This window comes from Bufo bufo, chromosome 10 (genome assembly GCF_905171765.1).
Source record: "Bufo bufo chromosome 10, aBufBuf1.1, whole genome shotgun sequence".
Classification (NCBI taxonomy): Eukaryota; Metazoa; Chordata; class Amphibia; order Anura; family Bufonidae; genus Bufo; species Bufo bufo.
Window position 1 is genome coordinate 103,310,733 of NC_053398.1, and position 26,109 is coordinate 103,336,841.

Below are 26,109 nucleotides of genomic sequence, written 5' to 3' on the forward strand. Positions count from 1 at the left end.
CTTATAATTTTTTAATTGAACAAAGGTTTTCTTGTGGAAATTTTTTCTTCTTATCTGCAGCTTTTTCAAGCAACATGTCTAGCTCTGACCTGAATAGAAACAAACCCTCACAGGGAATGCTGCATAATCTTAATTTTCAGGGCATGTCCCCACCTCTCCAATTCTTCAGCCATAGAGCACGGCGCGCAGAATTAGAAAAGGAGGCTGCTCTGGCCTCCAGTCTTACAGCATCTATGGAGGCATCTGCAATGAAATCCGCTGCCTTCTGGAAGGTAGGAATAGAGGCCAACAACTGTTCCCTAGGACACTTGTCTCTGATCTGTCCTTCCAGTCTATCCAACCACACTGACATGGATCTGGCGGCTATGGTGGCAGCAATACTGGGCCTGAAAGAAGCAGCTGAAGCCTCCCAAGTACTCTTAAGGGACGAGTCTATCCTTTTGTCTAAGGGATCTTTAAGGAACCCCATGTCCTCAAAGGGTAAAGAAGACTTCTTGGAAATTTTCGAAATCGCCACGTCCAGTCTTGGGGCTTTATCCCAGGAAGTCGATGCCTCTTCCTCAAACAGGTATTTTCTTTTAAAGGTTTTAGATATAAACGGCTTATCAGGTTTTTTCCATTCATTCTCGATTGCCGTTGCAATAGTTTTATGCAACAGAAAACATCGCGTTTTTTCTCTCGCAGACTTTCAAATACTGAGTCCGCCACTGATCTATCCTCCCTGACGTCCTCTAATTGTAGGGTGGATCTTATCACCTTCAATAATTTATCCGTATCCTCTGCAGGGAACAAAAACTTCCCTTTTCCTTCCTCCTCAGAAGAGGAGGAATCGTCAGAGTCCCCATCTCTACAGGGAGTCTCGCTATCATTAGATGACTCCATTTCAGACTCCTGCTCTACTGTTTTTTTCAAACTTTTTACAAGCTTTTAGGAACCCTTTGACTTCGGATCTTATAAAGGTATTTTAAATCCTTAAAAAAACAGTGTTTCTTCCGCCACTGTTTTCTCAATACACTGCTGACAGAGCTTTTTTGCATACGAAGATGACAGGGGACATTTGTAGATAGCGCATTCTTTATTTTATCCCTTGGCCACCACCATCTTCGGCGCCATCTATATAGAAAACATATACCGATATCTAAGAAAACAACCTTAACCCTTAAGGACCAACCATTAGAATTAACAATCCCGGTGGCAGAATTTCCATGTCTGTTTCCTCAGACCTCTTCTCTTCCTCCATAGCTGCAGCTAAACCTGCATACAAGCAATATTATTCATTACCACCAGTCATCAGATTTTTCTCTCACCTGAGAGTCCTTCTGCTCTGTCTCTGCAGCTCACCATGCACCGGACGCCACCTGTAGTAAGAATATCACCTAAATTCGGCTTTACTCCTCTACCTTCCGGTACCAACAGACACCTATTCGCGATGCCTCTTCCCGCATTTTCACTGCGTTTGAATACCGACCGGAAGCGCTCGGCCGTGGAACGCAAGCTTCTTCCTGCCGACGTCATCAACCTGCGTCTACCTCCGGTCCCGGCCTGTGGTGTCCCGTTGCGCTGCAGACATGCTGGGGCCTTCTGGCCACGCTTCCAATCGATGGTGTGATCGTCCTCACCTGAGGGATCGACACCTCCTGCCTCCTTGAGGAACAAGCGGTCCCCTGGAATACCGCCGCTCTCCATGTCTCTCCAACCCCAAGCCTATGGGAGAAGAAACTCCGGTAGGTAACACAAATCTGCCCATGCCCCTAGAATGCAGAAACTGCAGGCTTCCCGCTCCAGGACAGGAAACCTCACTGAGGTGGGAGAGTGGCTCCACCTTTTTTTAAAGCTGAAGGTTTCCTGTTATGGAGGCGGAGCCATCACTCTAAGGTGCTGTTGTGGGGAGGGGAAAAAATTCCATCCCTCTTTGTTGTAAGAAGTACCGCACTGCCCCTATACCACCCTCATGGGGAATAGAGCTGTAGAGGACCTCCACGTCAAGACTGGAAAGTAGTGTATTGCCCTCGACGTGGAGGCCATGCAGCTTAGAAACATAGAATGTGTCGGCAGATAAGAACCATTTGGCCCATCTAGTCTGCCCAATATACTAAATACTATGGATAGCCCCTGGCCCTATCTTATATGAAGGATGGCCTTATGCCTATCCCATGCATGCTTAAACTCCTCCACTGTATTTTCAGCTGCCACTTCTGCAGGAAGGCTATTCCATGCATCCACTACTCTCTCAGTAAAGTAATACTTCCTGATATTACTTTTAAACCTTTGCCCCTCTAATTTAAAACTATGTCCTCTTGTAGCAGTTTTTCTTCTTTTAAATATTCTTTCCTCTTTTACCTTGTTGATTCCCTTTATGTATTTAAAAGTTTCTATCATATCCCCTCTGTCTCGTCTTTCTTCCAAGCTATACATGTTGAGGTCCTTTAATCTTTCCTGGTAAGTTTTATCCTGCAATCCATGTACCAGCTTAGTAGCTCTTCTCTGAACTCTCTCCAAAGTATCAAAGCTTGTTGACAATTTCCATAGAATTCCTCACATATGAAGGCAGGGACAGGACGAAGGGTCTGAGTATAACGTCAACGTAGTTACTGATTTGTTGTGTAAGGCTATTGGTACCCGAAACAATAGGTCTGCCTTTTAAAGGATGTAAACCCTTATGTATTTTGGGTAAACTGTAAAAGCATGTCAATTGTGGGTAAATAGGTAAAAGGGCCTGGTATTCGATCTTATCAATCAAGTTACGTGTCAGGGCCGGAATAAGGAGATTTTTCAGCTCAAGCATGTATTGGTCAGTGGGATTGCCCGGTAATACTTCATAGCAGTCCCTATTTTTCAAAATGTCTAAACACATCTTGAGATACTTATGAACAATGACTGCGAAGAAAATAGTCAGCGGCACTCACCAGTGTACTGTATCAAAACAATGCTTTATTTCACCAAAAACATGGCATGGGGCAGACAGACAACTGCACGCACCAAACAGCGGCGGCCATTTCGCGCTACATGCGCTTCATCTGGCTGTGTGTCAGCGCGTCTATTTGAACTTGGCTTAAATGATAGGAATGATTTAAGTGCATTGCTCTGATTTGATGTGAGATTGCCGTCCTGATTGGATCACAATTATGTTCTACATTGGTCTCTATATGTTATGAAATGTTGTTACTGACCCTTTAGGTAGGCGCATTGTTGTTGCCCGTTGTTATGGCACCGCGTAGCGCCAATACCTTTAAACGGGCGGAGCAAATGGACGCGCTGACACACAGCCAGATGAAGCGCATGTAGCACGAAACGGCCGCCGCTGTTTGGTGCGTGCAGTTGTCTGTCTGCCCCATGCCATGTTTTTGGTGAAATAAAGCATTGATTTGATACAGTACACTGGTGAGTGCCGCTGACTATTGAAAGGGTCCGAGTTCGTGCAGCTGTGCCGCCCGTTTCTACACTTGCTTAACATCTTGAGATACTGCTCATGACCCAAAACCACAATGTTGCCCCCCTTATCTGCAGCCTTAATCACTAAATCGAGCAATCCTGCTCAAGTGACGGCAAACCCTCCAATTCGCTTTTTGTGATGTTTTTACAATTTGAGCCCTCCAGCTGTGACAGGTCATCAATTGGGAGCGATTCTTTATAGATGTGAAGGGTCCCTCACCTTATTTTCACCTAGAAGCTCAGCTAGATTCCTCATATCTGCCATATCGGTAACGTCAATACCCAATTCTGCACATTGACGTTTATCGTGACACATAAAAAACTTTTCCACTTGAGTTTTCTCACAAAGAGATTGAGGTCTTTGACCCACCCGAATAGATCAAAGGCATGGGTCGGGACAAAAAAAAGGCCCTTTTTGAAAATTTTAATTTCTGCTTTCGTAAGTGTTCTATCTGATAGGTTTAAAACTTGTAGTTCATCAGATGACAATACGGTTGATGCAGGTGTTATTGGGCACATACTTGGGGATCCTTCCTTTCCCTCAACTACAACTGATGTCTCTAATTATTGAGCATGAGGGTGAAAAGCTTGTCAGTATACATACAGAGATTGATGTTTGTAAAGATGCTCTGAACAAATATAAATCATCAGAAGATTTTTCCAAAAGAGAGGAGGAAATTATGAAATCTATCAAAATCATGGAGGATAGTATAATGGATATGAAACACCGCAAATTCCAAAGAGACCTACATGACTATAAAAATAATCAAGTGTATGAGTGGGGAAGGAGAGACAACCCGTACAGTACACCTAAATCTATTCTAAAGAAGAAATATAATAATAAAAAATACACAAGAAACAACAAAAAAGTAAATAAGCAGGATTTTCCACGTAGAGTGAGCTTTAGCAACTCTGAATTAGAAACCTCAGAATCTTATGAATCAGCAGGAGAAGAAAATCATGAGGATCTCTGTACCCAGAACCCACAGCAAGTGAAACCCTCCTATTATCAAAAAAATAGAAACAATAGGGAAAAATCGGGACAGTCAAAAAACGATACAGAAGGGGGGGTCGCAAGCATAAAAAGACCCCACCAGATGTCCACCCGCTTGCAGAACAAATGAATGTGGGACATGATAATAATGTACAAATTCTAGATGTTGTGAATTTATCTAGCCAAAAATTGACTGCTGAACAAAATGATGTACTTTCCTTAGGCTTAAATTTTGTACCAAGCACTAACTTTGACCCCTTTACAACTATTTTACAGGTCAATAAATTCGTCAGGAATCTCACATTAAGGAGGTGTTTTCACGACTCCCCCTTGCCACAAGGAGATCAGATTACCAATGGACATGGATCCAATCATGACAATTTTTTCCGTGATCTGTCATTTAAAGAACAGCAGTCTCTCCTATGCCTTACGGATCTCCAGGTGGACAACGGGGAATCGTGGAAACAGCCTACACATCATAACTTCGTGACCCCTAATAGTAATTATTACCCAATTAAATTTCGTACTAATAGTATGGATATATTTCAGGAGGCAGTTGAGGGTGAATTACTCAAGGTTCAGGGCATGACTTCTCTGGCTAGAGAATCTAATTTAAATATCATACAGAAAACTGCGTTAAGGGAGCTGGAAGATAAAAAAGACCTTCTTTTCAAAATGGCGGACAAAGGAGGCTCTGTGGTGGTACTTGACAAAGTATGTTATCACTCCCAGATGCTTGGGGTATTGTCTGATACCACCACTTACAGTATCCTTAAGGGCAATCCTCTTGCAATTTACAAACAGAAATTGTCCCTCATTTTGAATAGGGGTCTAGAGAAGGGCCATTTAACACAAAAACAGGTAGACTTCCTAAATGTACAACATCCGATAACCCCTATAATCCATGCTCTCCCAAAAATACATAAGGGGATTAACCCTCCCCCTCTACGACCTATAATATCAGGCATTGGGTCCCTTAATGAAAAATTGGGTGAATGGCTGGATTCAGTGCTACAACCCTTAGTGAAAAGGCTACCAGGATACATCAAGGATACCACCGATGTGTTACGATATATGCATAATTGTGTGTGGTCCAATCAATATACATGGGTCACGTTGGATGTTGTGGCGCTGTATCCCTCCATTCCCCATTCATTTGCCCTCCTTGCATTGGAATATAATCTGCATAAGTACAGCAGCTTCTCAAATATGTTCATTGATTATGTGTTGGAGATCACTTCCTATCTCCTAACACACAATTATTTCATATTTGATGAAGCCTTCTATGTTCAGATCTCAGGGGTCTCGATGGGGGCCAAATTTTCTCCATCTTTGGCCAACCTATCGATGGCCTTCTGGGAGGAAAAGTACGTATATTCGGTAGATAATCCCTTTTCTGGTTTCCTTGTCTGGTATGGCAGATACATCGATGATTTGCTTCTCATTTGGAGTGGGGATGTATCTGCCATACCAGATTTTACCAGTTATCTAAACCAGAACCAATACAATCTGAGATTCACTTGCTCTCATCACTCTGAAAGTATCAGCTTTTTAGACCTGAAGCTGATTGGGAAATCAGGTCAGATAGTGATGACAGAAACGTACCGCAAGGGGATGTCTGGCAACACTATTCTAAAGGCAAATAGTCATCACCCACTGCATACAATTAAAAGTATTCCAGTTGGTGAATTTATAAGAGCAAAAAGAAATTGTAGCACGGATGTGGCTTTCCATGGGGAATGTGTAAATATCTGGGACCGCCTCAAAAAACGAGGTTACCCACAATGGATGTTACATAGGGGTCTGAAAATAGCGAAAAACAGGTCCAGAATAGATCTATTAGGGCTTAAAACCAAATATAAAAAAAGATTGCCCATCAGGCATAATTGTCCTCAACAAGATGAGAAGGAAAATGGTGGGCATAATAATACATGTGCCCTATTGGAAAAGGCTCAAACTAATAAGCCCATACCAACATTGGTCTTGACTTATAGTAGACAATTTTCCGAAATTAAGAAGATAATTCAAAAATGTATTCCCATCTTGTATGAGGATAAAGTCCTGAGAGAAGCTCTACAGAATGGATGCCGTGTGGTATCAAAAAGACCTTATACTTTGGGCAAGTCGCTTTCACCCTCTATGTATAGTCCAATTCAGGTTAAAGATCCACCTACGTGGTTAAAATACACGGGCTTTTCAAAATGTGGGGGTCCCAGATGCAAAACATGCAAATTTACTATAAATACTAAAGAATTTTTTAATTCATCTCATTCAGAAAGATTCCCCATCAGAAGCTACATAAATTGTGGTACAACTGGAGTTGTCTACATTATTACATGCACATTATGTGATCTATTATATGTTGGCTGCACAAGCAGAAAATTCAAAGATAGACTGAGAGAACACCTGAATTATATTTGCAATCCATCAGCAACAGGCATATCGAATGCAGCCAACCACTTCATAAATGTGCATGGACGTAATGTGGACAACTTCAGTACATTTGCCTTCGAACGTGTTGCTTTGCCAAAAAGGGGTGGGAATCTCAAACAAAAAATTCTTCTCAGAGAGGCCTTTTGGATATGGAGATTGAGCACCAGATATCCCCTGGGCCTCAATCTCAAAAAGGAACTAATGTACCTATATTGAAACTGACTTGCAGCATACGTCTGGTTTGCTATATGTTTTTACACCCAACATATATATTTATATGTTCATTTTAATCCCCAGTTTTTCTTCTTTCCTCTTGTGTCTATTTTTTCTCTCCCCACTGACATGCTCCCATGAAACAGTTGACATCAATGTCAGAACCAAAGACGCATATGTGATATATGGTATTCACACTGACCAACTCTATAGCAGGTGGGACATGAATCCCCTGCACACCTTGTATACTAGAACACAGAAATGATGATTGTAGAACACTTGTATATTACAGGCTGATCTCTGCAAGTTTGTGAATGACATATAGCACAGCACAAACGCATATGCGCTTTTGGGTTTTTATATATGTCGCTCAAACTTTACATATCATAAATTATCCATGTTCTAATGATGTGATGGGATTACGAACAATACATATATTGCATTTTACATCAGGATCCCCAATGTACTTTTCTGGGATCAATGTTATTGCCGTATCTAGCAGATTTAAACAGAAACAGACATAGACCCTGATTTTGGGAATATCTGGTGTGCAAAATTCAATTGCACCTACCAGATAATTGGCTATATATGCATGATATACTGCAACCACGTTATATAACTAAATTCTGAATGCATGCTGTCCGATAAAAGTTTCTTTTTTTAGCATAGAGTTTGGTCCTAGTTCACACCATGCGACTTTCAAATGTGACGGAGACAGATAATTATCCTATACCGATATATCAGATGGATAGTGAAACCAACAGATGGACATATGAGTTATAAGAAAATTTGATTAAACAAGAAAATAAGGAATATAATATTATGAAAACTGCTCTATGGCGTGGAACTTTATTTGGAGTTTTTCTGCCCGTCACATCTTCTGACATTTTTCTTATTGCAATATTACTTGCACGAAACAAAAGCGCTGTTTCGGATATGTGTGGAGAGGATTACAGAGGATTTTATATTAGTTATTCATGTACATTGAAAGATGTTTGTTTGTGTATACTTTTTCTATGCAACTTTGTAATGTTTGTATGGAGCACTATTGGGATTTGAATTGTTTAACATGTGATTGGGTTTACACAGGTGTCTCCCATGGACCCAGCTGATTGTACTGCACGCCTTGCTTCACCATACTCCTCCCCTACTAGGCGGTGATGGTGGCAGGTGAACAGTATTTTAGCTTGGAACATGAGACACACTTAGGATCATGACTAAGAACACGACTGTTCGAAACGCGTAGATCCGGGGAACCGGGGACCACCAGTGTTTTTTGTGATTGCTGTACTCACCTGGATTCGTGGTGACAATAAAGACCGGGACTTTTATACCTTCTACCGCAGTGCTGGAGCATTTCTTTCATTTTCTCCTGTTTCCAAAAGGACTGGCTTGAGTCCGCTCCGTGCACTGCCGTGCAGGACGTTGAGGTGAGCTGGCTACAACCCTATCTATACTATACAGTTCAAGTGCTCGTGCTCACTGAGTCCGGCTTAATCCCACTAGTATTATTATATGTGGATTATATATTTCCCGAATACAGCGTCAACACTGATCCCCGGCACCCCTAGCTAACCATGGCTTTTGCTGCATATTCTGACCGCAAACTCAAAGCGGATCAAGTCTTTTCAGCACAGGATTTTACATCAACTGATGAGAGCAGTGTGAGTTTCCAGCTACAGGAATTGGAGAGACTTTTAACACATGAGACCAAAATATGGTGGGACCATACGACCCTGATAAAATACGTGGAAAAAGCGATGATACCACGGGGACTGAGATTAAAGAAGGTCCCAACCACGGTTTTCTCTGAATTATTTGTCTCAAACTGGAACAAAATACTAAGCACTTGCTCACTACAACTGATGTCTCTAATTATTGAGCATGAGGGTGAAAAGCTTGTCAGTATACATACAGAGATTGATGTTTGTAAAGATGCTCTGAACAAATATAAATCATCAGAAGATTTTTCCAAAAGAGAGGAGGAAATTATGAAATCTATCAAAATCATGGAGGATAGTATAATGGATATGAAACACCGCAAATTCCAAAGAGACCTACATGACTATAAAAATAATCAAGTGTATGAGTGGGGAAGGAGAGACAACCCGTACAGTACACCTAAATCTATTCTAAAGAAGAAATATAATAATAAAAAATACACAAGAAACAACAAAAAAGTAAATAAGCAGGATTTTCCACGTAGAGTGAGCTTTAGCAACTCTGAATTAGAAACCTCAGAATCTTATGAATCAGCAGGAGAAGAAAATCATGAGGATCTCTGTACCCAGAACCCACAGCAAGTGAAACCCTCCTATTATCAAAAAAATAGAAACAATAGGGAAAAATCGGGACAGTCAAAAAACGATACAGAAGGGGGGGTCGCAAGCATAAAAAGACCCCACCAGATGTCCACCCGCTTGCAGAACAAATGAATGTGGGACATGATAATAATGTACAAATTCTAGATGTTGTGAATTTATCTAGCCAAAAATTGACTGCTGAACAAAATGATGTACTTTCCTTAGGCTTAAATTTTGTACCAAGCACTAACTTTGACCCCTTTACAACTATTGTACAGGTCAATAAATTCGTCAGGAATCTCACATTAAGGAGGTGTTTTCACGACTCCCCCTTGCCACAAGGAGATCAGATTACCAATGGACATGGATCCAATCATGACAATTTTTTCCGTGATCTGTCATTTAAAGAACAGCAGTCTCTCCTATGCCTTACGGATCTCCAGGTGGACAACGGGGAATCGTGGAAACAGCCTACACATCATAACTTCGTGACCCCTAATAGTAATTATTACCCAATTAAATTTCGTACTAATAGTATGGATATATTTCAGGAGGCAGTTGAGGGTGAATTACTCAAGGTTCAGGGCATGACTTCTCTGGCTAGAGAATCTAATTTAAATATCATACAGAAAACTGCGTTAAGGGAGCTGGAAGATAAAAAAGACCTTATTTTCAAAATGGCGGACAAAGGAGGCTCTGTGGTGGTACTTGACAAAGTATGTTATCACTCCCAGATGCTTGGGGTATTGTCTGATACCACCACTTACAGTATCCTTAAGGGCAATCCTCTTGCAATTTACAAACAGAAATTGTCCCTCATTTTGAATAGGGGTCTAGAGAAGGGCCATTTAACACAAAAACAGGTAGACTTCCTAAATGTACAACATCCGATAACCCCTATAATCCATGCTCTCCCAAAAATACATAAGGGGATTAACCCTCCCCCTCTACGACCTATAATATCAGGCATTGGGTCCCTTAATGAAAAATTGGGTGAATGGCTGGATTCAGTGCTACAACCCTTAGTGAAAAGGCTACCAGGATACATCAAGGATACCACCGATGTGTTACGATATATGCATAATTGTGTGTGGTCCAATCAATATACATGGGTCACGTTGGATGTTGTGGCGCTGTATCCCTCCATTCCCCATTCATTTGCCCTCCTTGCATTGGAATATAATCTGCATAAGTACAGCAGCTTCTCAAATATGTTCATTGATTATGTGTTGGAGATCACTTCCTATCTCCTAACACACAATTATTTCATATTTGATGAAGCCTTCTATGTTCAGATCTCAGGGGTCTCGATGGGGGCCAAATTTTCTCCATCTTTGGCCAACCTATCGATGGCCTTCTGGGAGGAAAAGTACGTATATTCGGTAGATAATCCCTTTTCTGGTTTCCTTGTCTGGTATGGCAGATACATCGATGATTTGCTTCTCATTTGGAGTGGGGATGTATCTGCCATACCAGATTTTACCAGTTATCTAAACCAGAACCAATACAATCTGAGATTCACTTGCTCTCATCACTCTGAAAGTATCAGCTTTTTAGACCTGAAGCTGATTGGGAAATCAGGTCAGATAGTGATGACAGAAACGTACCGCAAGGGGATGTCTGGCAACACTATTCTAAAGGCAAATAGTCATCACCCACTGCATACAATTAAAAGTATTCCAGTTGGTGAATTTATAAGAGCAAAAAGAAATTGTAGCACGGATGTGGCTTTCCATGGGGAATGTGTAAATATCTGGGACCGCCTCAAAAAACGAGGTTACCCACAATGGATGTTACATAGGGGTCTGAAAATAGCGAAAAACAGGTCCAGAATAGATCTATTAGGGCTTAAAACCAAATATAAAAAAAGATTGCCCATCAGGCATAATTGTCCTCAACAAGATGAGAAGGAAAATGGTGGGCATAATAATACATGTGCCCTATTGGAAAAGGCTCAAACTAATAAGCCCATACCAACATTGGTCTTGACTTATAGTAGACAATTTTCCGAAATTAAGAAGATAATTCAAAAATGTATTCCCATCTTGTATGAGGATAAAGTCCTGAGAGAAGCTCTACAGAATGGATGCCGTGTGGTATCAAAAAGACCTTATACTTTGGGCAAGTCGCTTTCACCCTCTATGTATAGTCCAATTCAGGTTAAAGATCCACCTACGTGGTTAAAATACACGGGCTTTTCAAAATGTGGGGGTCCCAGATGCAAAACATGCAAATTTACTATAAATACTAAAGAATTTTTTAATTCATCTCATTCAGAAAGATTCCCCATCAGAAGCTACATAAATTGTGGTACAACTGGAGTTGTCTACATTATTACATGCACATTATGTGATCTATTATATGTTGGCTGCACAAGCAGAAAATTCAAAGATAGACTGAGAGAACACCTGAATTATATTTGCAATCCATCAGCAACAGGCATATCGAATGCAGCCAACCACTTCATAAATGTGCATGGACGTAATGTGGACAACTTCAGTACATTTGCCTTCGAACGTGTTGCTTTGCCAAAAAGGGGTGGGAATCTCAAACAAAAAATTCTTCTCAGAGAGGCCTTTTGGATATGGAGATTGAGCACCAGATATCCCCTGGGCCTCAATCTCAAAAAGGAACTAATGTACCTATATTGAAACTGACTTGCAGCATACGTCTGGTTTGCTATATGTTTTTACACCCAACATATATATTTATATGTTCATTTTAATCCCCAGTTTTTCTTCTTTCCTCTTGTGTCTATTTTTTCTCTCCCCACTGACATGCTCCCATGAAACAGTTGACATCAATGTCAGAACCAAAGACGCATATGTGATATATGGTATTCACACTGACCAACTCTATAGCAGGTGGGACATGAATCCCCTGCACACCTTGTATACTAGAACACAGAAATGATGATTGTAGAACACTTGTATATTACAGGCTGATCTCTGCAAGTTTGTGAATGACATATAGCACAGCACAAACGCATATGCGCTTTTGGGTTTTTATATATGTCGCTCAAACTTTACATATCATAAATTATCCATGTTCTAATGATGTGATGGGATTACGAACAATACATATATTGCATTTTACATCAGGATCCCCAATGTACTTTTCTGGGATCAATGTTATTGCCGTATCTAGCAGATTTAAACAGAAACAGACATAGACCCTGATTTTGGGAATATCTGGTGTGCAAAATTCAATTGCACCTACCAGATAATTGGCTATATATGCATGATATACTGCAACCACGTTATATAACTAAATTCTGAATGCATGCTGTCCGATAAAAGTTTCTTTTTTTAGCATAGAGTTTGGTCCTAGTTCACACCATGCGACTTTCAAATGTGACGGAGACAGATAATTATCCTATACCGATATATCAGATGGATAGTGAAACCAACAGATGGACATATGAGTTATAAGAAAATTTGATTAAACAAGAAAATAAGGAATATAATATTATGAAAACTGCTCTATGGCGTGGAACTTTATTTGGAGTTTTTCTGCCCGTCACATCTTCTGACATTTTTCTTATTGCAATATTACTTGCACGAAACAAAAGCGCTGTTTCGGATATGTGTGGAGAGGATTACAGAGGATTTTATATAAGTTATTCATGTACATTGAAAGATGTTTGTTTGTGTATACTTTTTCTATGCAACTTTGTAATGTTTGTATGGAGCACTATTGGGATTTGAATTGTTTAACATGTGATTGGGTTTACACAGGTGTCTCCCATGGACCCAGCTGATTGTACTGCACGCCTTGCTTCACCATACTCCTCCCCTACTAGGCGGTGATGGTGGCAGGTGAACAGTATTTTAGCTTGGAACATGAGACACACTTAGGATCATGACTAAGAACACGACTGTTCGAAACGCGTAGATCCGGGGAACCGGGGACCACCAGTGTTTTTTGTGATTGCTGTACTCACCTGGATTCGTGGTGACAATAAAGACCGGGACTTTTATACCTTCTACCGCAGTGCTGGAGCATTTCTTTCATTTTCTCCTCTTTCCCTCAACATACAAGTTGAAATGGGAGACCCCTTGCCTAAATAATTGCCCCTAGTTGATCCACCTCTACCCCTCAGCGAGTTCCCCATCTCAATTTAATGGTGATTTCCTCATCTCAATTTATTGAAACAAAAGCCAAGAACAGTGGTGGGTATACCCCCACAAAAATGTCAGTCTCAAAAACTTGTCATGTGTCCTTAAGCATCAATTACAGCTTGACAACTACCTCTCATGCTATTCACATGTCCACTTATTGTCTGCTGAGGCATGGCATCCCACTCTTCTTGATGGGCAGCCCTCAGGTCATTGAGGTTCTAGGGTACAGAGTTACAAGCCTCTACACAAAGACTCAGCTAATCCCATAAGTTTTGAATGGGATTCATATCTGGAGAAAGTGCAGGCCACACCATTTGAGGTATCCAAGTCTCCAGCTGCCGTTCCCTAATGATGCAACCTTGATGAGCTGGCGCATTGTCGTCCAGGAGGATGAAATTATGCCTGAGTTGTTTATGCAGAGGCACAAGGATTAATGATGTTATTCAAGTAGTATGGGCTTGTCATTGTACCATTTACAAAAAGTAGGGCAGTTCTGTATTGACTAGACACACTTGCTCACACTGTAACACCACCACCACTAAAGGCTCACCAGTGGCTGATGCACAGAGCTCTCCTTGACGTCTCCAACATTGTTGGCGGCCATAATTTCTGCTCAGCGTGAATCGACTTTCATCAGTGGACAGCACTGACACCCACTTGTCACTCGTCCAGCGTAGATGATCCTCGGCCCATGCAAGACAATGACGCCTATGCCTAGTGGTGTGGTCACGTAACTTTGCAGGTTGTCTAGCACGCATGCCTGGAGTTGTGGGGCATTCATCATCCGGGTCTGCAGGGCATTGTTCACAATGAAGCGTTCATCAGTGTGGGATGTGCTTTTCTGTGACTCTTCCAGTCTCTCTGTATCTCTGTTGCAACCTGCTGATGACACTCTGACACCCTAAGCTCAGTGGCGACTTCTGTCTGGGAACATTCTGCTTGAATTCTCGCAATGGCAAGGTACTGTTGATCAATTGTTAGGTGTTGTCTTGGTCTCATTATGTCAAAATGTGAACAGCATGATAAGGAGGACTGTTTAAATACCAATTCGAATTGAACCAGGAAATTTATTGGCCGATTCATGGATCAAACACCTGTTGTGAATTTTGCCATTAAGCTCCTTGTTAGAGAACAGCAAGTTGTGCAAAAAGTACTGAAACATTAAACAGTTGGCCACGTGCATTCAAAAGTTAAGAGAAGGTCACATTAAGTTCACCTGTAAAGGTTAGAGTACATTTTAGGTTCATCCTGAAATTTTAGCCACAAGCCAAATATCTCTAACTTTTTGTGAGTAGTGTATGTAGCAGCACTCTACAAATATGCAAGCTGAAACATAGCCTTACATGTCGTATAACCACACAATACTGGTTTGACTTTATGTAACCTTGTGAAAATGATTAGCTACAGTAAGTTAAACCAAACAGTGTGTGGTTTTCTTGAAAAGTGGATGTTTTTAAATATTCCATGAAAAAATAAAAATGCAACAATTTATTTTATATATTATTACATAGTAAAATACACAACTCATGTCTGACAAAACAACAAAAATTAAACCATAGATTTAAGATAAATTGAACACGTAAAAAATATTTAGAAACTGTACTGACAAAAGGCAAAAAAATAGAAGTTTAATTAAAACTGGTGTTCTCAATGATAATTTAAGGATGAGGCATCTGCCATAGGTCCCCAGGGGTATTCTGGTTATGTTAAGTTATCCCTGATCCACAGGATCAGGGATACTATTATTAAGTCATACTAGAACCCCCACCAATCCACGAGGCCCCCAGACCCAGTTGACCCCCCCCCCCCCCCCCCCAAAGTGAACGGAGAGGCAGGTCGGGCATGTGTGCGGATGCTCCATTCATTTCTATGAGAGTTTCGAACATAGCTGTGGATAGGGGATAACTTAACATACCGTAACTGGAATACCTCTTTAGGTCAGGACAATGCACCAGTGCTTGTCAACTTGACAATTTTTCTTCTCATTTCTTTAATCATTTCCATTAACATGTGACAACTCCTATAAGGAAGTGTTGAGCATGTTGCTTTCTGAGAAATTCCTAAAAATACTTACAGAAAAAGCCTAGTGCAAACATAGGGGGTCATTTATGACCAGATATACGCCACTTTTGTGGTGTTTATCTGGCGCAGATTCCCCACTCACGCCATGTCAAAAAAAGTGGGCATGGTACGGGTGGGGAAGGAGCTGGCGCGTTTCAGAAAGGAAGCAGTCTTACATTTAGAATTGGAAGTGGATACGCCGAAATTATGCAAAGGCCGGCGCCTCCACATAACTTCGGCAATCCACCGCCGGCGCAGGGGCTTATTAAGGCCGGTGTCTAAAGCGCCGGTCTTAATAAATGTGCCACATATTTTTTTTTTCTTTGCTTAGTAGAGAAAGCATATAACTATTAAATTTCTCTATTTTCTACACTACACATTAATAAATATGAAGTGTATAACGTCAAACTTTTCTTAGAATGAACAAAATACATAAACCTTTATTTAAATCTTATACTTAAAATTGGCACCAGTAAAAAGACACTGAAAAAAATTTCTAATAAAAAGGCAGAATGGGAAACTGGGCAAGAAATGTAATCTACACACAATCTGGATGAACACTGAAATAACATTTTTGGACCCAAAATACAGCTTAAGCATTAACCGAAATTAAAGAGAATTAATAGAATTAATCAGATACTACTTCTCTTCAATACTGCATCAGTTTCTACTAACAGTTCGGAAGGGGCCATGGCTGGTATTGTTACCATTGGAGCAGCCAGAAACAGACGTAGGTCGCAAGGGATAACCTACACAAATTTTGCTTTACTTGCCTTGTACTAATCTTGAACGATAGCAGGTCTTGTACACTATTTACACACCTAATAGCTTTCAGATACATGATGGCTTCTCTGAGCTCGGTTTTCATTTCTCAAACCCTTTCAGAACATGTCTACAGTGTGAACGTGCTATATCGCAACATCAAGTATGCAATTAGTATAGCAAAATATGTATTTCCAGTCATATAGATTCTATACAGAAATCAGTCATAAACTGGAGTTCACAAGAGAACACACACACACACTTAAGGGTACATTCACATGACTGTATGAATGAGTCCGCATCCATTCCGAAATTTTGCGGAACGGGTGCGGACCTATTCATTTCAATGGAGCAGCAAAAAATGCAGACAGCATACCATGTGTTCGTGCATCCGTTGTTGCGTTCCATGGTCCCACAAAAATATAGAGTATGTCCTATTCTTGCGGAAAAAAAATAGGCATTTTCTATATAGCGCCAGTCATGTGCAGTCTGCAAAATGCGGAATGCACACGGCTGGCATCCATGTTTTGCAGATCCACTATCTGCAGACCGCAAAACAGTCATGTAAATGTAGCCTAAAAGTGCATGAGAGCATTCACTGTCCAACCACACAGATTGATACTGTAGACCTTGTAAGCTGCTCCACCTGAGGTGTTCAACAGAGGGGTGGCAAAAGTAGAGTATATGCCCTAAGCTTCATGGGCTGTAAAGTGGGTACATCGCCTCTCTTATTTAATGACAGTGGCCCTTTATTAATCTCACAGACTATAGCAGTCAGGCGCTTGAAGAGCTGATCATTTATACAGTCTCCTTATAATTCTTAATTTATGTAGCACTTAAAGTATACCCCCAATTAGGTTTTTACAAAATGTCGTGCAGCCCAGCTGAACAGTTTAGTAATATACTTCAGTAATACTTTTTTTTTTTTTTTTTGGTCTATTCTGAAAATAAAAGCATGGACTATCCGTTCTTTTAAATTGCCACAGATGTTAGGCTCTGGGCCTCTAATTGATTTCATATTGAATAAGTGCTGTGCAATGTCGGAGATTTAGGAAACGTTAAACGCTAAAATTGCTGCTGATGGCGACCTTCTCTCGAAAAATGAAAGCAGAGTTGTAATTGAATGCTATGGGCAAAAAAAAAAAAGTTTTCATAATTCTGACAATATTTTTGGGGGTACACTTTAAATACAGTCTCTATTCCACTTTTGTGAACATCGTAAAAGCTATTAAAGTGCTAACAATTTTCAGCAGTGCATTGCGTATCTACTATATTATGCCACGCTATTGAAACAATATTGCCTCCAACCAAATAATTCTAGCTACAATTGTTTCACGCTACTGGCAGACAACAGCCTGCTGGAGCTCGCTGGATCTGGCATTGCCAGATGTTACTGGAATGCCCGCTGGCCCCATTGACTATAATGGGGTCTGGCTGCTACCCGGCAAATATGCTGGGATTCGGCCAGACAAATAGGGCTTTGCCAGGTAGCAGCGGGTCTCCATTGGACCCCATTATAATCAACGAGGCTGTTGGGCATTCCAGTAACATCAAGCAATATGATCCAGAGAGCTCCAGCAGGTTGTTCTCTGCCGGCAGTGTAAAGCAGGTCTTAGCCTGTCATCTATTCAAGTAAACATTAATCATATACAGCTTTGGATGTAGAATCATTCAGACTGTGTAAACACATCGGCAAATGTTTAAATAGAAATTTTAAGATTCCTGAAATGCTTTTTTTGCTTCTGAAACGTTTGATCAAAAGGCACAAAAGGTGTGATTGGTCCAGTATCAGGAATAGATGGTGATAACCTCTCGGCCTCCTCCGCGAACCAGCAGCACTCTTTCCAGACCTTCTGTTAATACCTCGAGGAACTCCATATCTACAGATTAACTATAAGGATTGACAAACCGTAAATATTTTAGGTTTCATTTTCAGACATACAGTATATAGCCTTTAATTGATACAAATTCTTTAGTATGGAGGAATGTATAAAATCAATTCTGACACTGCTATTTCCATCTTCTATTTTTAAAGCATTTATCATTAAAATTTATATATAAATATTTTTATTGTATGCGTCAAGATAAGTGTGGGGATAGATTATAAGTATGTGTTTTGATGGAATAAAATTTATTAAAAACAAAATTCCTTGTTGCCTTGTGATCATCAAGAGGTTGAGAGAATTGGGGAAAAAAATCCTCCTGAATTTTTTTTTCATGGAAATTGTCAATTTTAAATTCAAAAGTCTTAAAGGGGTTGTCCCACGAAAAATATTCTACTGTTTTCAAACCAGCACCTGGATCTGAACACTTTTGTAATTCATGTAATTAATAATTTATTACAGCTACTGCTGCAGTCAGCGCACAGTCCAGTGTCCATGCTGCAGTCAGCGCACAGTCCAGTGCCCATGCTGCAGTCAGCGCACAGTCCAGTGCCCATGCTGCAGTCAGCGCACAGTCCAGTGCCCATGCTGCAGTCAGCGCACAGTCCAGTGCCCATGCTGCAGTCAGCGCACAGTCCAGTGCCCATGCTGCAGTCAGCGCACAGTCCAGTGCCCATGCTGCAGTCAGCGCACAGTCCAGTGCCCATGCTGCAGTCAGCGCACAGTCCAGTGCCCATGCTGCAGTCAGCGCACAGTCCAGTGCCCATGCTGCAGTCAGCGCACAGTCCAGTGCCCATGCTGCAGTCAGCGCACAGTCCAGTGCCCATGCTGCAGTCAGCGCACAGTCCAGTGCCCATGCTGCAGTCAGCGCACAGTCCAGTGCCCATGCTGCCGTCAGCGCACAGTCCAGTGCCCATGCTGCAGTCAGCGCACAGTCCAGTGCCCATGCTGCAGTCAGCGCACAGTCCAGTGTCCATGCTGCAGTCAGCGCACAGTCCAGTGCCCATGCTGCAGTCAGCGCACAGTCCAGTGCCCATGCTGCAGTCAGCGCACAGTCCAGTGCCCATGCTGCAGTCAGCGCACAGTCCAGTGCCCATGCTGCAGTCAGCGCACAGTCCAGTGCCCATGCTGCAGTCAGCGCACAGTCCAGTGCCCATGCTGCAGTCAGCGCACAGTCCAGTGTCCATGCTGCAGTCAGCGCACAGTCCAGTGTCCATGCTGCAGTCAGCCAGTCCACAGTCCAGTGTCCATGCTGCAGTCAGCCAGTCCACAGTCCAGTGTCCATGCTGCGGCTTTGTCACGGTGGGGTAAAACTCCCCACCGTATAGCGTGGGAAAAAGGGGAAGCAACTAGGCCTGGACACCAGGAAAAGGGAGCAGGTCACCTCCTAAGTCGCCCTAATCCTGGACCTGACTCCTAACCGTATGAGCAGACCCAGATGGCAGGTGGGCTCATACAAAAGGAACCCCGAATCGCCCTGATGATCCCTGAATAAAGGTTAGGAGCTAGAGACTACCGGTTCCTCCAGAACGCGGATGAACAGGAGTCTCACAGGCCAAGCAGCAAAAGGTAAGGGAATACAGTGAGCAGCAACGGGGTCGGCAAGTAAGAACCCAGTGATACGACAACACACCGGAACAACAAGCACTTACCTTCCGCAGCAACAGGATGGAACACCAGCACCAAGACTACCTGGACTCCCATGCGGACAGAATGCATGGCGGCCCTAGGCAGAGCTGCTCACTGACTTGTGGTTCCCCCTCCAGGGAACCCAGGGGCCCTCTCACCGAAGGCACAGACAGACAGGGGCATGTCTAGCAACCATGCTGGACAACACACCAAACAGACCAGACATGTAACACAACACTAGACATAACACACCCTGTACATAAACCCTCACCAAACATATACAAGGGAAGGAAGGGGAAAATACATAAGGATAACATCAGAAGACCTCAATGTCTAACTAGGTGGCCCTCACACTGGAAGGATGGAATATCCAGGGCAGTAGCATAGCTCCAGCACACACCAAGGCTGGAGAACTACTGACCTCTTGAGAACTACTGACCTCCTGCTCACAGCACCAGATTAAGAAGAGTCATGAGGCCACACCCAGAACACACCTATCCAGGAAGTTAACCCCTCCAGCACCAAACAGGGAAAGAACCAGAAGAAGAAGGAAAGCACAAACATGCTGCACCACAACGCGTTGCCACTGGCAACCAGCATGCACGGCTAACGTGTCATGACGCACAACAACAAGACCGTGACACAGCAGTGACAGGCTGGTAGGTCCTTATTTTAGGATAAATGCTGTTGTTGGTCCATATGTTTGAGCATAAGAAATTGCACCTCAAGTATAAACTGGAAGCAGAGGACAGCCAGTAACATTACAGATGTCCAGTAAAAATAATGACTTGTACTGTTAAATTAATGTACGGTTTATAAAAAGGATACAGTTTTCATCCCCATCTGTATTTTTAGGTGGACCTGGCATGTTGAGTAGTACTAATTTGGCATCATGTGATTTTGTGACTATAACTTCATTCAGTTTCACCGCAGTGTGCATCCTACGAACATTGGACTGGTTGCTGAAAGATAAAACTATATATTTTAGTAATCTGTAAGCTTAAATGCTGGGGTTGGGGTGTAATCACAAATCACTTACAGTATTTTCCATTCCCTGGAAGCAGAAATAAAAAGAAAGCAGAATATATATACACAACATAGAAAGTAATGTGGAACATAAAGATTACAAAAAACTGCACCACGTACATTTAAGAGGCTGTTCACATCACATTTTTGTCTCATGTTTAACATATATACATTAGGGAAAAAAAGGAATAAAAAGTATAGTACACTATGTTTTTCCATCCTGTAAAGTCCAGCAAAAAAAATTATAAAAAATATGAAAGAATTTTTTATATATATATATATATATATATATATATATATATATAGTTTGAAATATATATATATATATTTTTTTTTACAGTGGAAGCTTATAGTGACAGATGCCACTGCATCCATTTAAGGTGTATGTCATGTTTATACATTACATGTGCTATAAAAAGGTGATGTGAACACAGCCTTATATAGAATTAAGATAGGGAATATATTTAGTATACTTAAATGATTGATTGATTAATTGATAGATATTGAATATGTGGAGAATAGGTTTATCTTAGGCTTGTTTCACACTGTCAGTACAGCCTTCCAAGCAGGCTGCTCCGGCATAGAATGCTGGGTTGTATCCAGATCTCCGCCGGACCCCATTATAGCATTATAGTTTATTGGGCAGAACGACATTCCGGCAGGCTGTTCCCAGCCAAAACAGCCTGTCGGATCGGTAAACAGCAAAGTGAAACAAGCCTTAGTAGATCCAGTAGACAGGCGAGTTTCTGATTATTGACTTAGAGGAAATTCAGTGGAATGATTTTCCTGGTCAGACATCCCCTTTTCAAAAGCAAGCGCAGCATCCACTCTTGGGCCAACGTACGGTTTTATGTCAAAAAGATCCCTGAAATGTTCTGATGAATGATTTTTCCCTCGCTTCTCAGCACTGTGTTTCTCTTTTGTCCAAGTCATGTGGAAGTTCTCCGGCACCACCTCAATCTCCTCTTCATCTTCAGAACACAAGCTATCCAAGCGAATAATAGAATGTCTATCCTTTATTATCTGTGCCTAAGACATTTGGAGAGAAAAGTACAAATATACAAAAGAAACACACGTCAACAAAAATTAGTAAAATGGAATTTCAGACAATTGCTATCCATCTATCGTACTGTGCAAAAGATTTATAAAAGGTGTGGAAAAAATGATGCAAAATAAGAATGCTTTAAGTGTTATAAGTTTAAATTTATTCTGCAGCAGCAAAACAACCCCAATCATATAGCCAATGTCATTAAAGTGAACCTGTCAATATGAAAATGCAGTGCAGTCTGCAGGCAGCACATTATATAGTAAGCAATACCTAACTGATGGGTGGCAACCCCACTGATCTTGAGAACGGGGGTCCCATGCTCTCGTCCTCATGGCGCAGCATGCCGAGCACGCGCCATGATGCTCCATTCATTCTCTACGGGACTGCTGGAAATCTTTTTAACAATATGTTACCAACAATACATTCTTCAATAAATCTATGAATGTTGTGTAAGAAATAACACCCTGAATAACACCCAACACAATCCAGCGGAACACCAGGGATTTTAGAGGGTGCAATAAATAGTCTGTGAAACTCCCAGAGATGAGGTGTTACAGCTGGGGTTATATACTCTACACCAGGGGTAGGCAACCTCCGGCACTCCAGGTGTTGTGAAACTACAACTCCCAGCATGCATACTTACTCTGTTCTTCTCTGAACCCCCATAGAAATAAATGGAGCATGCTGGGAATTGTAGTTTCACAGCAGCTGAAGTGCCGAAGGTTGCTGACCGCTGCTCTACACTGTTATGCCCAGTGGCTCTTGGCTACAGTTATTAGAAGAAGGTCCCGATCCTTATTAAATCAACAGTAGCCCTTTAATAGGGTATTAACAAAATTAGCTCCTTTGGATAGTACATCTCCTATAATGTTCTTATATTCAAATTAGGTGAATTTACAATAAATTATATAAAAAAAAATAAAAAAAAGAGGAGTTTGTATCACACACACCTTACATACCCTATGAATTATACGCAGAAAGTTAGGTAGCAGTGAAACCTACCTCCCGATCTAGCTCTGTCTTGGTCAAGCGAATTTGTTTAAGCATCTGAGAGCGCTGTTCCATCATTAGCGTTCTTTCGTACGTGTAAGCAGAAATATCACTATTGTGCTGAAACACACAAGTTTTGAATAATTAAGCTTTTTAAAGAAGTGTTCCAGAACTTCGATATCGATGACCTACCATTTCAAAAGTAGTGAAACATAAAAAGAACTATACATATTTGGTATCACTGTAATCATATTAACCCAAAAGAAAAAAAGTTATTATTTATGCTTCATGATAAAAAGATAAAAAAAAATAGTTAAATGTGTTGAGAATTTTTCCATAGACGAGCACATCCTCTTGTAAAGAGGCTTTTCTTTTGGCCTTATCAAATGTTCTGTAAGCAGCTGCTCATAAATGAAATGTGTAGAAAAATATATGCAATACTAATGTCAAATCTTAAAGGCGATGTACATCTTTTGGGGCAATTTTTTTAGTTATTGCATTGTACTTATTTTGAGCTAAAAATCATTTTTTCAATTGGTATTTATTAAAAATACAGAGCACTTTTTTCTGTACAGAGCTGAGATGCACTAGAAGCAGCCCCTGGATTATCTATCTTTTCCGTCAGTTGGGGAGCTGACAGGCTCCTTATCTCTGCTCTCTGACATTATAAACACTCATTATAGCTCAGTTCTTATCTTACTAATAAAAAATTGGCTTAAATAAGTGTTTATGACCTCTAGGTAGTTTAGAGATGAGGGTTATTAGAGGACCAGCACAAAGTAAAAGTACCAGTGAAAAACTGTTAACTCTTTGTGACAGAACAGATCAATATTTTAAATAAAGGCCAATTGAAAATATGATTTTAAACCAAAAATGTGTAAAATGCAATCAAACAAAAATTGTCTCCAAAAGTGTACATAGCCTTTAAAGTCATATACAGTAACACACTTAAATGTAGCTGAAGAACAAAACCTTTCATTGTCTTACCATCTCGACTACTTCTACCTCAGCTTCTATTCTCAGATGATAAAGGAAAGTTGCAAGGTCCTTCTTCATTTGGATACTGTTGTCATCCATTTGTGCTACAGTAAAAATTCTCATTCTGCACTTTTTCCAAACCTGCCAAACAGATAGAAAACATTTTCTCATCAAGCATGCAATCACACAGAAGCTGAGGCAATTACACTTAACCCTTTCCTGAAGCTGCAATTTTCCTTTTTTGTGTTTTCGTTTTTCATTCCCTGCCAAGATTTTTTTTTATTTTCCCGTTAACATAGCCCGTATGACGGCTTGTTCTTTGAGGGACAAGTTCTACTTTTAATATTGCATATGATGTAGTGGGGAGCTGGGAAAAAAATACACAATTCCGCCACAAATGTTTGTTTTTAAAGTGTTCTTTAATATGGTAAAAATGACTTGTTACCGTCATTCTTTCAGTCAGCGATACCACACACAGTTTTTCTTTTTTTTTTTTTTCATCACCACATTCAGACCCCCGTAACCTTTTTTATATTTGCATCTATGGAGCTGAGTGAGGTCTCATTTGCACTGAGATTTGTAGTTTTCAGTCATACCATTTTGGAGTGTGTATGACTTTTTGTTCACTTTTCATTAATTATTTTTTGCAAGGGCGTCAAAATGGCCATTTCGAAAAAAAAATTTGTACGGCGTTTACCATAAGGGATAAATACATTTATATTTTAATACCGTAGTTTGGGCATTTTGGGGCGTGGTGATTCTAATGATATTTTTTTATTGTTTATTTTTATTATGGGGAAAAGAGGATGAGTAGAATTTTTACATAATTTTTTTATTTTTTTTACCTTTTAAGCCCCTCCTAGTGGTCTTGAAATTTTTTTATATTCTGCTGTGATTCTACATAGCAGATTATGAGGCCATTAATAGAAACTACAGCTCTAATACCATTTGTTTCTTCAGCGAGACCCAGGGTCTTAAGATCAACCAACGGCTCCCCCAATTGCAGTATGGAGGAACCTTGATGGCCCCAGGAGCACATCCTTCCCTGGAAAAAGCAACTCAGATAAAAAACAGTCACATTTGACCACGGCATCTGAGGGGTTAAATGTCTGCAACTGGCTTTATTACCAATCGCAGACATTAGGTCCGGGTGTCTGCTGTGTAAAATAAAATAAAAATGTTCTTGAAAATAAATAAATAAATAAAATGTTTACATATGTTTTTACATGGTACTGCCGCATCCAGAAATGAGCTAACTATTACAATATAGCAGTATTTATCCTCTGCGGGGATTACCATAATGTAAAAATTGCCAAATCATCTTTTTTTGGTCAACTTATCCCTGAACAAAACTGAATAAAATATAAATATGTTCTTTAAAATTGTAATAATACAAATAAAAACTACAGTTTGCCCCCCCCCCCCCCAAAAAAAAAACCTCTGCAAATAGAAATATGAAAGTTATAGATGTCAAAATATGGCAATCAAAATAAAATTTAGCTTAAAAAAAAAGAAATAAACTTGGTTCTGCCATAACTGTACGTATTAAGGTTCTCGTCATTTTTAGCATATTCCCCAAAACAATGGCACCTTTTATTTTTATTTTACCCCACACAATTTTTTTCCCCATTTTTGACTACATGACTTTTTTGGACGACTTTGGGCACAAGCTTAGGAGTGACCGAGGATTACTGCATGTACCACAAGTAATGTAAATGAATGGAAATACAACAATGATCCAAAATTACTCCTGGCATGTGACAATCTATATAGATTTCTGTTTTGAAATCAGTCGACTCACTGTTGGGGTTACCATTTCACATTAATATTTTTCCATATTTTAAAAACGTGATATGTGCATTGCACAAAAATATGGTGTTATACATGGTATAGATAAAAGTAATACCTTATGTTGTCTTAGCAGGAATGGCAGCAGCATCAGCATCCCACCATCATGCACAATCCACCACACATCAATATTTCCTTCTAGATAACGTTCATGGTTGCTGGGATAGAAGGGGATGTTTTTAGGGACCATCAGTGCTAAATGAGCTGCAGTTGTGCACCGTACAGTCTCTGTATTAGGAAAAAAACAGCCACAGTGATTGAAATATCGCATTAACAGCATTTCCCACCACTAGAGGTGGTCATATGTTGTGTTACTGTTCCCTGCACGGTTGATGGCGGTCCTCTTAATCTCTAGATTGGCAAGGGCCCCTCGCTACAGACCACCACA

General features: G+C 40.7%; 1 protein-coding gene and 1 long non-coding RNA gene across 2 annotated transcripts in view; one reads left to right on the top strand and one right to left on the bottom strand.

Annotated features, from left to right (window-relative positions):
• The window catches only part of LOC120980124, a 31,079-nt gene extending 15,262 nt beyond the window's left edge, over nucleotides 1-15,817 (top strand). Inside the window, exon 6 of the long non-coding RNA XR_005774470.1 lies at nucleotides 15,717-15,817. This is a non-coding gene — a long non-coding RNA (uncharacterized LOC120980124). The remainder of the gene's footprint in view (nucleotides 1-15,716) is intronic.
• SLC12A4 (solute carrier family 12 member 4) overlaps nucleotides 15,726-26,109 on the bottom strand; it is a 78,129-nt gene continuing 67,745 nt past the window's right edge. The window contains exons 19-24 of the mRNA XM_040408984.1: nucleotides 25,780-25,949; nucleotides 23,883-24,014; nucleotides 22,908-23,015; nucleotides 21,702-21,886; nucleotides 20,660-20,793; nucleotides 15,726-18,199 (exon numbers count right to left, since the gene is read on the bottom strand). Coding sequence (XP_040264918.1) covers nucleotides 18,108-18,199; nucleotides 20,660-20,793; nucleotides 21,702-21,886; nucleotides 22,908-23,015; nucleotides 23,883-24,014; nucleotides 25,780-25,949 — 821 coding nt within the window. The 3' untranslated portion in view covers nucleotides 15,726-18,107. The remainder of the gene's footprint in view (nucleotides 18,200-20,659; nucleotides 20,794-21,701; nucleotides 21,887-22,907; nucleotides 23,016-23,882; nucleotides 24,015-25,779; nucleotides 25,950-26,109) is intronic.